Source organism: Acinonyx jubatus, chromosome A3, assembly GCF_027475565.1.
Source record: "Acinonyx jubatus isolate Ajub_Pintada_27869175 chromosome A3, VMU_Ajub_asm_v1.0, whole genome shotgun sequence".
NCBI classification, from domain to species: Eukaryota; Metazoa; Chordata; class Mammalia; order Carnivora; family Felidae; genus Acinonyx; species Acinonyx jubatus.
In genome coordinates this window covers 112,335,485-112,352,444 of record NC_069388.1, presented here as the reverse complement: position 1 = coordinate 112,352,444, position 16,960 = coordinate 112,335,485, and the positions used below count along the sequence as shown (strand labels likewise).

General features: G+C 36.4%; 1 protein-coding gene and 1 pseudogene across 5 annotated transcripts in view; one reads left to right on the top strand and one right to left on the bottom strand.

Annotated features, from left to right (window-relative positions):
- The window catches only part of MEMO1 (mediator of cell motility 1), a 123,353-nt gene that overhangs the window by 84,428 nt on the left and 21,965 nt on the right, over window positions 1–16,960 (bottom strand). The window contains exons 1-2 of one of the 5 annotated variants that reach the window (XR_008289593.1): window positions 15,298–15,856; window positions 9,751–9,802 (exon numbers count right to left, since the gene is read on the bottom strand). The exons of 3 other annotated variants lie outside the window; for them this stretch is intronic. Coding sequence is in view for 1 of the 2 variants with exons in the window: in XM_053201038.1 (XP_053057013.1) it covers window positions 9,751–9,802; window positions 15,298–15,321 (76 nt within the window). In the remaining variant the exon portion in view is untranslated. Of the gene's footprint in view, window positions 1–9,750; window positions 9,803–15,297; window positions 15,857–16,960 lie in introns of those variants that run through there. One more of the 5 variants, XM_053201038.1, reaches the window with a different exon arrangement.
- Window positions 2,543–3,026, top strand: LOC106967928 (60S ribosomal protein L31-like; annotated as a pseudogene).

Below are 16,960 nucleotides of genomic sequence, written 5' to 3'. Positions count from 1 at the left end.
AAAATTGGAAGCAGACTCTACACTATCAGCACAGAATTTAACGTGGGACTCGAAGTCATGAACTATAAGATCATGCATGACCTAAGCCAAAGTTCAACGCTCAACCAATTGAGCCACCCAGGTACCCCAGCTCTTTGACATTAAACTGGAAAAGACAAGAAAAGGAAAGGTATACAGATTGGGGAAAAAAAAGAATAAAAACTGTCCATCTAAGCAAATGACATGATCATCTATGTAAAAAAATCCACAAGAATCAGTAACAACTCCTGAAATAAATGAGCAAGTATAGCAAGGTTGCAGAACACAGGTTAAAATACAAAAGTCAACTGCTTTTCTATATACCAGCAATGAAGAAGTGGAATTTGAAATGAAAACACAGTAACATTTATATTAATACCAAAAAAAAAAAAAAAAGAAGATGAAATACTTGGGTATGAAACTAACAAAATTGTATAAAACCTACATGAAATAAACTACAAATTCTGATAAATGAAACCATAGAACTAAATAAATGAATGGAAACATATTCCATGTTCATGGATAGGAAGACTCAACATTAACAAGATGTCAGTTCTTCCCAATTTAATCTACAGATTCAATGCATCCCAATCAAAAGCCCAGCAATTACTTTGTGGGTATCAACAAACTCATTCTGAATATTTATTTCATGGAGAGGCAAAAGACCAAGAAAAGCCAACATAATATTGAAGGAGAACAAAGGTGGAGGACAACTGCTGCTACCCAACATTAAGACTTACTATAAAGCTACAGTAGTCAAGACAAAATGATATTGGCTAAAAAACAAATACAGCAATGGATCAGAATAGAGAGCCCAAAAATAGACACCCGGAAATATAGTCATCTGATCTTTGACAAAAGAAAGGAGTCAATAAAATTAAGAAGAGTCTTTTCAACAAATGGTGGCTGAACAAACAGACATCAAATATGGTAAATCTCTACCTCTTCTATTCAATTTTGCTGTGATCCTAAAACTGCTCTAAAGAAATATTTTTTAATAGTAATATTTTTTAAATACTTATGAGACATATTAACCACTTGCAACATATGAGCCTTATTTGAATTGCAACTTAAAAACAGTTTTAAAAAAAATTGTGACTGGGCGCCTGGGTGGCTCAGTCAGTCAAGTGTCCAACTCTTGATTTTGGCTCAGGTCATGATGTCATTAGTTTGTGGGGTTGAGCCCACATCAGGCTCCACACTGACAGCACAGAGCCTGCTTGCGATTCTCTCTCCCTCTTAGCCCCTCCCCCTTCTCTTAAAATAAATAAACTTTAAAATCATAATAATATGGAGGTAAAAATAATATGGGAGGGCAGATGCAAGGGGATGCAGGTGAAACAAACTGGCAATGGGCTAATAATTTTGTAGTCCTGGGACAGGTAAATGGGAATTCATTACACTATCCTCCCCAGTTGTGTAAAACCACAGAATTTGAGTTAAAAAGAACTTTGGAGAGGTGCCTGGGTGGCTCAGTCAGTTAAGCATCTGACCTCAGCTCAGGTCATGATCTCACAGTTCATGAGTTCAGGCCCAGCGTCAGGCTCTGTGCTGACAGCTCGGAGCCTGGAGCCTGCTTTGGATTCTGTGTCTCCCTCTCTCTCTGCCCCTCCCCTGCTCAAGCTCTGTGTCTCTGCCTCTCAAAAATAAATAAATATTTTAAAAAAAGAAGAACTTTGGAAATCAGAGAATGGTAAACGTGAGCGAAAGAAATGGAAACAAAGCCAAAAATATCTGAGTTTGTGACCTGGATAAAAAACTTTGAGTTTCAGTTTTTTCATCTATAAAAATAAGTATAAAACACTAAGTACCTTACACAGGGTGGCTTAGCATTAAGTGGAATAACACATACAAAAACATGTATTTCCTTAAAAAGCCAACTGTTTCCTAAAGTACTAAACAAACACAAACTCGACTGGCCTAATCTCTTTCGAAAGTGAGAAAAAATTTTTAAATCCTCATAAGTCTACATGCAATTTGCTCCTCCTTCCTAAAACCATCCCTTTATCCCCAGTAACCATCACTTTATCCCCAGAATATACTGTATACAGTGTATCCCAGTTTTATACAGAAGACACTCTACATATTCCCCATGCTTAAATGGTGACTTATTTTAAGATGAAAAGAATTTTACAAACTTACCACTCACCAGCTAGTGTTAGTTACTACTACCAGTTATTTGGTGATTTTTAGAGTTCCAAATAGACACACTTCTTTTGGCTAACAGGTGGTACTTATTACTTTTGCCATTAAGAAATAGTTTAATGAGGGGTGCCTGGGTGGCTCAGTCAGTTGAGCGACTGACTTCAGCTCAGGTCATGATCTCACGGTTTGTGAGTTCGAGCCCCGCATCAGGCTCTGTGCTGACAACTCAGAGCCTGGAGCCTGCCTCAGATTCTGTGTCTCCCTCTCTCTCTGCCCTCCCCCGCTCATGCTCTGTCTCTGTCTGTCTCAGAAATAAACATTAAAAAATAAAAAAAAAAAAAAAGAAAGAAAGAAATAGCTTAATGAGCTTCCTTTCCAACCCAGGCCCAGCAGAATGGCTCCCGCAAAGAAGGGTGGAGAGAAGAAGAGTCATTCTCCATCAACGAGGTAGCGACCAGAGAATACACCATCAACGTTCACAAGCGCATCCATGGAGTGGGTTTCAAGAAGCATGCTCCTCAGGCACTCAAAGAGATCCGGAAATTTGCTATGAAGGAGATGGGAACCCCAGATGTGCGCATTGACACCAGGCTCAACAAAGCTGTTTGGGCCAAAGGAATAAGGAATATTCCATACCATATCCGTGTGCAGTTGTCCAGAAAACATAACGAGGATGAAGATACACTAAACAGGCTCTATACACTGGTTACCTATGTACCTGTCACCACTTTCAAAAATCTACAGACTGTTAATGTGGATGAGAACTGCTGATTGTCAAATAAAGGTATAAAACTATAAAAAGAAATTGTTTAATGAGTGTTTGCCATTAAAACTAGCCCTGATATTCACGTCCCAGAGAAAACTAAATCACTTGATGCCAGTTCTTTACGGATTTCAAGGATCTCACACATATTTTAGTTAAAATTTATTAAAAATTTCTTTCCTCAGGGTGCCTGGGTGGCTCAGTCAGTTAAGCATCTGACTTTGGCTCAGGTCATGATCTCATAGTTTGTGGGTTCGAGCCCCACGTTGAGCCCCATGTTGAGCTCCACGCTGGCAGTGTAGAGCCTACTTGGGATTCTCTCTCCTCGCCTCTCTCTCTCTACCCCTCCCCCACTTGTGTGTACATGTGCTCACTCTCTCAAAACAAATGAATAAACTTTAAGTAAAAAAAAAAAATTTCTTTTCTCAATTTTTTTAAGTTAAATACCTTAGGAAAGAATAACATATTTAGGCAAAAACAACCTAATAGATGCTGCAACATTTGTACAATGGTATAAATCATTTCTGTCAATGGTTATTTTGGGGTGTCAAATTTTAGATACTTACTTTGGTCACCTCTATATAGTCTAAAGTTTTCTATATAATGAAGCATTTTTATGATAGAAAAAAAGCTTTGTATAAATATAGAGTAATAGAGGACTTCATTCTATAAAGGAACATGGAAACAATAATGAATACTAAATTGTTTTGTAGTTACTGATGTAACTTCATTAAATGAAAACTGCTATGTAAAAGAAGTTAATAGGTCTCAATCAGTTGGTCATCAATTAATAGTAACTATTTTTAATAGAAATATAATCTTTTAATAAAATTTTATAAATTTTTAATGTTAAGTGTCCAGTGGAAAATTTTTAAATTTTGAGGTGACATTTATGTAATTGAAGAGTTCTGAAAATAGTTACAATGACATTACTGTTCTGACCTCTGTTCTCATATATTATCTTGGAGAGCCATCTGAGGCCTCAGAAGAATGAGGGAATGACCAGGAAGCTCAGACAACAGGAATCAAAATTTACAAGTCCCAACCAAGAGTCAGGAGTCCTGCCTGTGTAACTCAATCTGTGGTTCAAGAACCACATTCAAGAAATCAGCTGGTGTGCTTAATAAAAAATCAGACTCCCCCAAAGCCTAACCCAAAAAGACTGAATCAGAATATACGTGAAAGTATCAAGCCACATAACAGCACTTCACTAAAGATTATTTTATTTTCTTCCTATAAACCTTAAATAGCTTCCCCCAGCCCATGAAACCATCTCACATCACTTAAATAATTCCAAATATCTCATCTTGCAAAGTGATCCTAGTACCTGGTTCTGCCTCTCTTGGCAACAGGATGCATCCGCAGACCTGAGATCCTTCTGGCTTCAGTTAACACCAAGGGACCCAGGGCTGCCTACACCTAAGTGGGGCGGACTACAAAGAGCTTCTACCCTGGGATTAACAACTCTGCTCAGGAGCTTTCATGTTCATCTTCTAACCTGGAAGTCTCTGAATTTTGCACTGCCTACAGCTCCTAATAGTATTAGCAAATTTCCTTCTCCTGGTAGCAAACCTAGTTATTTGTTCTGTCAGTGATTCAACTGCAGAGTGTTCTGTCAGTGACCAAATTGTACAGTGATAAATCTTCGAAGAAGTGCCTCAGATTAATTACAAAGGAGGCCTCCTTCTCTTACTTTTTATCTCCTTGATACCGAAACTACCTTCCACACTTCATATCCCTGAATTTCAACTCCATACTCTCCCCCAAATTCCTGACATATAAATTGTTTTATTTCACAATCAACATCTATTTGTGTTTTTTGTTTTCATCTTAATTTTATTGTCAATGTTGTCCATTATAGATAGAATTTTAGATATAAATACATCTTCTCTCTAACGAGGACATTTCCATTCTTCGTTTTTAACCTATTCTCAAAAGCTAGAAAACACTACAGTACTGTTTCAGGTTACAGCGTATTATTTATGAAAGAAAATTTTTAAAAAATTTTTAACGTTTATTTATTTTTGAGAGAGAGAGAGAGACAGAGCATGAACAGGGGAGGGGCAGACAGCTAGGGAGACACAGAATCCGAAGCAGGCTCCAGGCTCTGAGCTGTCAGCATGGAGCCCGATGTGGGGCTCAAACTTATAAACCTTGAGATCATGACCTGAACTGAAATCAAGAGTCAGACCCTTAACCAACTGAGCCACCCAGGCACCCCTATAAAACAAAACGTTAAAAGGGTGGAGATACGTAGTTGATTAAACTACTAAAAAATTTAAAATACCAAACATTTTGATTTGATCATATGTACATACTATATTTTTATTAATATTCATTAATAATGTTTATTTTAGGGTCACTTGGGTGGCTCAGACAATTAAGCCTCTGACTCTTGATTCTGGCTCAGGTCATGATCTTCATGGTTCATCAATTCAAGCCCTGTGTCAGGTTCTGCATCAGCAGTAGAGAAACTACTTGGGATTCTCTCTCTCTCTCTCTCTCTCTCTCTCTCTCTCTCTTTGCCCCTTTCTCTCTCTCTTAAAATAAATACATTTTAAAAAATAAGAATAATAATGTTTATTTTAGGCAAGTGTTATAAACAATTCAATATTATTATACAGAAAAGGCTAGTTACTACATCCAGTTAGTCATTTAAGACTGTATTAATCACACAGGAAACTTTCTGGCAGGATTCCTAATCTCCAATATTTTAACAGAAAGTTACATATGGTGAACTTCCAGTTAAGTGAATATATCAGGTTACAAAGCCATATATATATGTGAAATGAAGTTATTTTAGGATAAGGGATGATTTATTTCAACTTTACATTTACTTATATTTTCTAAATTTTCTTTAAGGTATCTGAACTACTTCTGTAATAAGAATAACACAAGCTTTTCTCTTTCATAATTTTCAATAGCCATCTCTCCAAACAGAGGAACAATTCTGTTCCTGGGTGCTCACAACACTTTTACTCACTACACTTCAAAATGTGGCTAGTTTAAAAGAGCTAATGTTGGTTTAATTGATCTCAGCCTCTGTCCTATTTCAGACAACTACTCAAGCAGTTTTATAGTTACGTTTGTTTCGTTGATTCATCCACTTAATCAAACATTTTATTAAATACCCATTCAATGCTAGGCACTGTCACATCCTGGCTTCCTAATGAGTCTTAGGGTAACTGTCTGTTGACATCTTTCTTTTATTTTATTTTATTTTTGAGACAAAGAGAGACAGAGCATGAGCGGGGGAGGGGCAGAGAGAGGAGACCTAGAATCTGAAGCAGGCTCCAGGCTCTGAGCTGTCAGCACAGAGCCCGACACAGGGCTAGAACTCACGGACTGTGAGATCATGACCTGAGCTGAAGTTGGACGCTGAACCGACTGAGCCATCCAAGCGCCCCTGTTGACATCTTTCTTGACGAAACAGCATACATAGTTCTCATTCACACTCAGGATGCACTATAATTCCATAGAGATCGAGTAAAAAAATACTGTAGCTACATGAGCAAAATACCTTTTATTGCCACCATTAATACCTTGTCCAATCTGAAACAATGTTTCAGGTTGAAAGTTATTTCATACAGTCACCCACTAACTAGCCAGGAAAAGTTTACCTCTCTCCAAACCCCACCTAAAAATTTTGCCTTTTTTACATTTTCAGATTAACTTACACATTGATACATTCACATGGATGCTAATAACAGCCTGCAAATTATGAGATATTCTGTTAAATTATAAAGATTGTAGACCCTTCTTTCTTGGGTATAAACATAAGACAGACATATTTATGCAGAAAAATGTTTAAAAGAATAAACTTTCTGTTTTGAAATGCCACTAAAACCAAGCATGAGGAAGATTCAATAATACAAAATTGAATCAAAAAAGTCTTACCACCAGATGCAGAAAAATACAAACTAGTAATAGCACTATACAAAATTAGGATTAGGTGTGTGGTACATTTTTTTGTTAATAATCTTTCACTCAAATGTTTCTCTAACTGGTATACCTGGGATGTGGTCTGGGAGTATAATGAACCTAACTCTAACTCTCCTTGAACTGATGTACAGTAATGCCAGTACACAAGCTACTTTTGGAGGTGATATTTGTCATCTGTTTCCTATTCCTCCATCTTTTAATATGTGTGAAACAAACTGAACTGCGTTAGAGAAACATACCAAATCACGAAATAATCTAACAAGACAAAAATGAAAGCTTTATTTAAAAACTAATTTAAAGAAGACAACACTAATGACCTTACAGAAATAAAAAAGGTTATAAGGAAACACTATGAACAACTGCACACCAACAAATGAGACAACCTAGATGAAATGGATAAATTCCTAGAAACACACAAACTATCCAAATTGACTAAAGAATAGAAAATTTCAACATATGTATAACAAGTAAAGAGACTGAGTCAGCAACCTCCCAACAAAGAAAAAGTCCAAGACCAGAACGCTTTACTGCTGAATCCTACCAAACATATAGAATAGAATTAATGCAATCCTTCTCAAAGTCCTCCAAAAAACAGAAGAGCAGGGACCACTTCCTAACTCACTCTACTGCGCCACCCTGATAACAAAGCCAGACAAAGACATCACAAGAAAACTACAAACCAATATTCTTTATGAATACAGATGGAGAAACCCTCAGTGAGATACCAGCAAATGAAATCCAGCAACACAGTAAAAGGATTATACTCAACCAGTAGAATTTATCTCAGGAGTGCAAGGGCAGTTCAATATATGTAACTAAACAATGCAATAGACCACATTATTAAACGAAAGGAAACACAGCACATGATCATTTCAATTGACACAGAGAAAGCATTTCACGAAATCCAACACCCTTTTGTGAAAAATACAGACTTGGAATAAAAGGAAACTTCCTTAAACTAAGAAAGGGACATTTGTGAGAAAACCCACAGCTAATATCATACTCAACAGCAAAAAGTGAAAGCTTTCCCCCTAAAATTAAGAATAAGACAGGAATGCCCACTTTTGCCACTTCTATCCAATATTGTAGTGGAAGTTCTACCCAAAGTAATTAGGCACGAGAAAGAAATAAAAGGCATCCAAATTGGAAAGGAAGATACAAACTCTCCCTATTCACAGATGACTTACATTAAAAAGTTATAAAGAAAAAAAAATTCTAAAGAACCCACATTAAAACTATTAGAGCTAATAAAGGAATTTAGCAGTGTTGTAAGAAGATCAAACAAAACTCAACTGTATTTCTATGCATTAGTGAGGACCAACCCAAAAAAGAAACTAAGAAAACAAGTCTATGTATGATAGAATCAAAAAGAATACTTAGCTATAAATTTAACCAAGTGTATGAAAGACATATACACAAAAAACTATAAATATTACTGAAATAAAGATCTAATAAATGAAAAAAAAATCCCGTGTTTATGAGTTGAAAGACTTAATACTGTTAAAATGGCAATACTCCGCAAAGTGATCAAAGGATCCAATGAAATCTCTATTAAAATCTCAACTCTCTTTTTTGCAGAAATGCAAAAGCTGATCCTCAAATTCATTTGGAATTTCCAAGGGCCCTGAATAGCCAAAATAATCTTGAAAAAGAACAAAGGTAGAAGACTCACAATTCCCAATTTCAAACCTTACTACAAAACTAAAGTGATCAAAATAGCGTGGTACTGGCATAAGGACAGACCAATGGAATAGAACTCAAAGTCCAGAAATATGTCCAAACATCTATAGAATAGAAAAGAAAATCCAGCAATAAACCCAAACATGTATAGCCAATTCAATGGCAAAAGAAGAAACTCTTCAACAAACGGTGCTGAGACAACTGGACATCCACATGCAAAAGAATATGGGAATGCAAGCTGGTGCAGCCACTCAGGAAAACAGTATGGAGGTTCCTCAAAAAACTAAAAACAGTGCTACCCTACAACCCAGCAATTGCACTACTAGGCATTTACCCAAGGGATACAGGTGTGCTGTTTCGAAGGGACACATGCACCCCAATGTTTATAGCAGCACTATCAACAACAGCCAAAGTATGGAAAGAGCCCAATGTCCATCAATGGATGAATGGATAAAGAAGATGTGGTATATATACACAATGGAGTATTACTTGGCAATCAAAAAGAATGAAATCTTGCCATTTGCAACTACCTGGATGGAACTGGAGGGTATTATGCTAAGTGAAATTAGTCAGTCAGAGAAACACAAAAATCACATGACTTCACTCCTACGAGGACTCTGTAAGAGACAAAACAGATGAACATAAGGGAAGGGAAACAAAAATAATATAAAAACAGGGAGGGGGACAAAACAGAAGAGACTCATAAATATGGAGAACAAACTGAAGGTTACGGGAGGGGTTGTGGGAGGGGGGATGGGCTAAATGGGTACAGGGCACTAAGGAATCCACTCCTGAATTCACTGTTTCACTATCTGCTAACTAATTTGGATGTAAATTTTTAAAAATAAAATTTTAAAAATAAAAAAATAAAGTATAAAAAAGATGTGGCATACATACAATAGAATATTACCCATCCGTAAAAAAGAATGAAATCTTGCCTTTTGCTAAAACATGGATGGATCTAGAGGGTATAATGCTAAGTGAAATAAGTCAGTCATAGAAAGACAATACCATATGATTTCACTCATAAGTGGAATTTAAGAAACAAATGAACAAGAGATACACACACACCAAAAAAAGAAAAAACAAACAAACAACAACAACAACAACAACAAAAACCCCTTTTAAATATAGAGAACAAACTGGCAGTTACCAGAGGGGATATGGGTGAAAGAGGTAAAGGGGATCAAGAGCACACTTACTGTGATGATCAGTGGGTAATGTACAGAACTGTGCAATCATTATATTGCACACCTGAAATTAAATATAGCGCTGCATGTTATTACACTTGAATGTAAAAGAATAAATTAATTTTTAGAAAAGAAAAAAAAAAGAATAAAGCTGGAACCCTACCCTCACCCTATATACAAAATTTATCTCAAAATGAACCAATAACCTAAATGTAACAGCTAAAACTATAACACTCTCAGAATAAAAACAGGGGCAAATCATCACGACCTTGCATTTGCTAACAATTTGGGTGGTTTTTTTTTAACGTTTATTTTTATTTTTGACAGAGAGAGACACATCATGAGCCAGAGATAGAGGGAAACACAGAATCCAAAGCAGGCTCCAGGATCTGAGCTATCAGCACAGAGCCCACCCAACATGGGGCTCGAACCCATGAACCGTGAGTTCATGACCTGAGCCGAAGTTGGACACTTGATTGACTGAGCCACCCAGGCGCCCCAGCTAAGTGTTTCTTATTAGACATACTATCAAAAGTACAAGCAAACAGGGGCGACTGGGTGGCTGAGTTGGTTAAGTGTCCAACTCTTGATTTTGGCTCAAGTCACAATCCCAGAGTTGTGGGATCGAGCCCTGCACAGGGTCCATGCTGAATGTGGAGCTTGTTTAAGATTCTCTCTCTCCCTCAATCCCTCTCCCCGACACATGCATGCATTCTTCCTCTCTCTCTCAAATGGAATGAAATGAAATGAGATGAAAAATAAACAAAATGACTTTAAAAAGTATGAGCAAACAAAAGAAAAAATAGGTAAAAGTGGACTTCATCAAAATGAAAAAGTTCTACACATGAAACGATATTGTCAAGAAGTTGAAAAGACAACCGTAAAGGAGAAAATACTTGCAACTCATATATCTGATAGAGAATTAATACCTAGAATATATACAGAACTCTTACAACTCAACAACAAAAGGACAAGCAACCCAGTTTAAAAATGTGCAAAAGACCTGAATAAACATTCCTCCAAATAAGGTATACACATGGCCAATACACACATGAAAAGATGTTCAATATCATTAGTGATTATGAAATGCTAATCAATCTACACTGGCATACCATTTCACGCTAGTTAGGATGGCTATGAAAGAAGGAAAGGAAAGGAAAAGGAAAACAAAAAGAAAAAGGAGAAGGAAAAGGCACCTGGGGCCTGGTTTAGTCAATAGAATATGCAACCCTTAATCTCAGGATCATAAATTTAAGCCTCATGTTGGGCACAGAGCTTACTTTAAAAAAAGAAAAAGGGGCACCTGGGTGGTTCATTCGGTTAAGCCTCCGACCTTGGCTCAGGTCATGATCTCGTAATTCATGACTTAGAGCCCCACATCCAACTCTGTGCTGACAGTTCGGAGCATGGAGCCTGCCTCAGATCTTGTGTCTCCCTCTCTCTCTGCCCCTCCCCTGTTTGTGTGCTCATGCTCGCTCGCTCGCTCTCTCTCTCTCTCTCTCTCCCTCTCAAAAATAAACATTAAAAAAATTTTTTCTAAAGAAAATAACAAGTGATTGACAGGATGTAGAGAAATTAGAATGTTCGTATGTTGCTGGTGGGACTATTACATGGTACAGCCAGTGTGGAAAATAGTTTGGCAGTTCCTAAGTAATTCCTATAGAATTAGCATATGATCCAGCAATTCCAACAACATCCAAAAGAAATAAAAACAGATATTCCAACAAATATTTGTACACAAATCTCCATAACAGCACTAGTGACAAACACCAAAAGATGAAAACAATTCAAAAGCCTACCAACCAATAACTGGATTAACAAAATGTGGTATGTGCATACAAAAAAATATTATTCAATCATAAAAAAGGAATGAAGTACCAATATATACTACAATTTGGATAAACCTTGAAAACATTATACTAAGTAAAAGAAGCCAGACACAAAAGGTCACAAACTGTATGATTCCATTTATATGAAATGCCCTAAGTAGGTAAATCCACAGAGACAGAAAGCAGATAGGTGACTGACAGCAGCTATAGGTAGGCAAGAACGGGGTGCAACTTAATAGCCTTAATAGGTTAATTGCTCAATAGATTTCTTCTGGGGTTATAAGAATGTTTTGAAACTCAATACAGCTGGTAGCTGCACAATATTATAAATATAATAAATGCCAATGAAATGTACACTTTAGGAGTGCCTGGGTGGCTCAGTAGATTAGTCCGACTCTTGATTTCAGCTCAGGTCACAATCTCATGGTTTGTAAGATCAATCCCCATGTCAGGCTCTGCACTGACAGTGTGGAGCCTGCTTGGGATTCTCCCTCCCTCTCTCTCTGCTCCTCCCCCGCTCACATTTTATCTCTCTTTCAAAATAAATTAAAAGAAAAAAGAAATGTACACTTTAAAATGGCTAACTTTATGTGGATTTCACCCTGGTAAAAAGAAAAAAAAGACAATTTACACAAATCTCCAGTTTACAGAAGTTCGTAAGCATGATAAAAATGAAAAATCATTATATCAGAAACTGTGAAACTTTCTCTCTTTCCCTCTGTCTCTAATCTTCTGTACCTGGTCTAACACCAAGGACATCCATAAAACATATTAACTTACTCTGTATTACTAAAATAGGGGCACTTTATTTACTTACTACATTTTTGCCTGATAATCAATGAAAGAGGTAGGTTAAAAAAAAAAAGAAGAAGAAAAGAAGCTAGATCAGTTTATCACATCATTTGCAGTTAACAGTTGAAATAAATGAAAATTAGGGGCACCTGGGTTACTCAGTCAGTTGAGCGTCTGACTCTTGATTCTGGCCCAGGTCATGATCTCAGTTCAGGAGCTCAAGCCCACCATCAGGCTCCATGCTAACAGTGCAGAGCCTGCTTGGGATTCTCTCTCTCCCTCTCTCTCTGCCCTTCTCTTGTACTCTCTCTCAAAATAAATAAACTAAATAAGAAAATATATGAAAATTATTTTCAATTAACATAATATTGGTTGGAATCATATTTTGTTTTTATATTTGAAACATGATTGTTTTAAAAAAAACATGTTATATATACCTAACAAGATGACTTAGTAAAGGATACTTCAGGTGTTACACACATTTCTTGGGACTCAAACTGACTCCTATGTAAAAATTCAAGGGGCCCTTAGATGGCTCAATCAGGGGAGCATGCAACTCTTGATCTCAGGGTCATGAGTTCAGGCCCCATGTTGGGTGTACAGATTAGTTAAAAACAAAATCTTTTTAAAAAAAATTTAAAACATGCACATGCATACAGTTTGTTTTCTCAGGGCTTCAACATCTTTGGAATATAGCACTTCAAACCGCAAAACGAAATAAACTTAGAAAACATCTATGGACAGACATAGAGTACCAAAATCTAAATCAACTCAAATTTGCATTTATAATGCTACACCAAACAATAAAACAATGGTCATGTGTAATAAAATAGGTAGTGAAACCATAAAAGTTCTCAGTGGTATATTGAATTTTTAAATATTAAATAAATTAATACCAGTTTGGCAAGTAGAATGACACCTAAATTATGCATTCTCCTGGGATAAAGCTCCTTTAACTAGACAAAGCTGGGATTTAGGGAAAATTCTCATCTCTAGATCTGTGTGACAGACAGAGGAGTCAGCAGGCAACATACAAAGAATAGGGTCTTACTGGCCCCAGTTAAGTGGAAGCCTACACTCGTCCTAAACCCATGCCCTGCCACCTAGACTCATGGAAGATGCCACCGAGATCTCAAGAAGATGCCACCGAGATCTCGAGAGTACTTGGTCAACGCATTGTTTAGTGGGCATCTAGAAAAAGGTAGTCTGTTCTAGTTTCTTTTCTTCCCCACTGCCCCCCACATGGGGGCAGAGTACTAGAAAACAAAGTATCTTTGCCTGGAAACAGTCTCTAGACAGACTGAAAGGAAGAGAAGGAAGCAAATGTACAGCAATGGTGAGCTGAGAAAGGAGTCTAGACTCTAAACATATTTAAATATGGCAAAAATTAAAACTGCTGAAAATACTTAAATCCTCCTCAAACATTTCCCAAAAAATATAATAGGAGAGAAAAAAAAATCTCTAATGTATCAATTCTTGGTTTTAATGTATTAAAAATGTGGGCAGTATCTAATACTAAATGTTTTTTTGTCATAGGAGAAACATTCATTCATGGCCCGCAATCAATACCATTTTATCCATGTGAATTTCCAAAGGTTGTGGAGAATGTCAATCCAGTAGCATAACAGACTACCTGTCTTAGAGAAAAAAAGTCTTGTGAACAGAGCCCTAGAACGAAAACATTGATTAGCTGCTCACCACAGGGCTGTGCTAGTAGCTAGCTGCATGGTCATGTAATCTTGTGAAAATAATAATAATAATAATAATAATAATAATAATAATAATAATTTTAAGGCTGAAAATAATGTGAAAATATATACATTATAAAGATGTAGTATCAGTGGTGACTAACTAGCCATGTTTCTAAAATGTACTAAAAAATATGTGCCCCAACATTAAAAATATAAAGAGATAATTTAAAAAGAGCCCACAATGCCCAGAAAATTGTGTGGACTGCACCTACAAACTGCTTTCTTTTGACGTGGCCCATAAAATGTGAACAAGGTAAACTTAAGTTCCATCTAGACTCTTAATATAGCTAATTTCAATTGCTTTCAATAAATGTTTCTCCTGAAATCAGTGCTCCTCAACTAAACACTGAAGAGTAGAAAGATAAAGTGGCAAATGAGGAAGCAAATCCTCACAGAAAGTTTAAAATTTTTAAATAAGAGTTGAAAGTAAAAAAACACTAATGAAGAACATAAACAAGCTGAATTTAAAAGCTTTCTCTATGTACATTCCAAATTTAGAAAGAAATGTAAGCCAAATTTATAAAGAATGTTTTCAAATCAATATAAAGTATTCAGGAAAATTGTTTTGGGGGTACAGATAACTAAATATATCAAGTGTCAAAGGCAATATCCATTTCTAAAGACTGAAAATACTGGGGCCCCTGGCTGGCTTAGTCAGTGAAGCGTGCGACTCTTGATCTCAGGGTCATGAGTTCAAGCCTCATGTTGGGTGTGGAGCCTACTAAAAACAGAAAAAGAAAGAAAAGAAAAGAAAAAAAAAACTAAAAATATTAATTACTATGATCATATTCTTGCTATTTATACAGACTGACACATACCTTTTTTTCTCTTTTAGAGCTCCAACCTTTCATTTCTTCATGAAATTAAACACTAAAATCTTCCACAAGAATATAAATTTTTAGATTTTAAACTTAAGATTTATAATGAGATAAGATGAACAAAATGAAATGTTTATTTTAAAACATTATTGAGGCACCTGGGTGGCTCACTTAAGCGTTTGACTCTTGATTTCAGCTCAGGTTGTGATGCCAGGGTCGTGGGATCGAGCCCCACACTGCGCTCCACACTCAGCATGGATCTTAAGATATTCTCTCTCCCCTTCTGCCTCTCTCTCGGTCTGACACACACACACACACACACACACACACACACACACTAAGATAAATAACAATAAAAATATTACTGACATTGCATATATGGCTTTTTACCATCTTTTCACTAGCAAGCAGTTATTGAGCTCTTTGTATGTATAAAACACAAACTACAAAAAGGTATCAATGACAGCCATTTCCATCAAGAGGTTTACTTAGCTGAGGAAATAGATAAATAAAACAAGGTAAGGTATATATACAGTGTCTAACGAGAGATTTAAGAGTTCAGATGAAGGAAAAATGCTGGGAAGAAAAATAAATTAACTTAGGTCTTAAAAGCTGAACCAGAAAAGCAGAAGATGGCAGAGTATTTCCAAACAGAAGGAAGCTATGCACAAAAGCGCAAACGTGGAAACGACCTTTCAGTTGCATGAAATAAAAGCTTGCATAGTTGAGAAAGGAAGAGCTAGAATAAGTAACCCCTTAAGCTGACATTAAGGAGTTTGCTTGGAGGGGCGCCGGGTGGCTAGTTGGTTAAGCATGAGACTCTTTCTTGATCTCAGCTCAGTTTATGATCTCACAGTTCGTGGGTTAGAGCCCTGTGTCGGGCTACACACTGTCAGTGCAGAGCCTGCTTGGGATTCTCTCTGTCTCTCTCTCTCTCTCTCTCTCTCTCTCTCTCAAAATAAATAAATAAACTTAAAAAAAAAAAAAAAAAGGGACGCTACTTGGAGACCCTAGGACAGAGGAGCCAGCTAAGCCACACGTGGATTCTTGCCCCACAGACACTGCGAGATATAAAAAAAAAATTTACTTGTATTCCATATAGACAATGGGTAACCAATGAAAGTTCTTATGCTTGAAAATGTGTTTTAATTACAAGACAGAATATTGAAACATGTGCACTATATAGTTTACACAACATGCAGGGATAAAAACTTTACATATTTGAGAATTTTTTTATTATTATCTTGCTTTTGTCGATTTACACAATGAAGCTCCACAAAATGTTTTATAAGTTAAATGATTCCCTAACTTCTTATTTTCAAATAAACATATATGTTTAATAGTCTAAGATATAAATTTATTAAAAGCCTTGTATGGGAATATGGAATGGTAGTTAAGAGCTCTGAGTGTGGATCGAGCTGGTGGGAACCCTGGCACAACGCCGTGACCTTGAATAACTGAAGCCTCAGCTTTTTCACTGGCTGCGATATTAAAAGAGAAATGCAAGTGCAGATGCCTGACACACAGTATAGACTTTCCATACAGTACAGACTCAATAAATGTCGGCCATAATCATTAAATAGAACCCAGGAGCCCCACCACATGGCTCATCTGAACTTGTGTCAGGGTTGTACTGATCTACTACTTCCTAAAATTCTTAAACACTACCGCATAGTTAGTAAACACTTCCTGACCAACTGATATGTACAAACCAACCATTTATTACCATGTCAGATGGACAAACGGGTAAATAGACTGCATAGAAGTCTATAAAATACAAATTGTCTTAAGTCAGTTATTTAAAAATAACTTTTAAATTTAGGAAGAATTAAAAAATGATGATTAGAATACATTAATGTTAAAATTCATATTAGCAATGGAATTTTAAAATATTCTAAGATTTTTTTTATTGTTAAACCACTACTCTTCATTCAATGTTTATCATAAACATTTTAATGCCCAATCAGACTTTTTTCTGAGTTCTCCCGGCCACTTTAATTTCCCATTATAATTAGAATAAAACCCATTTAAC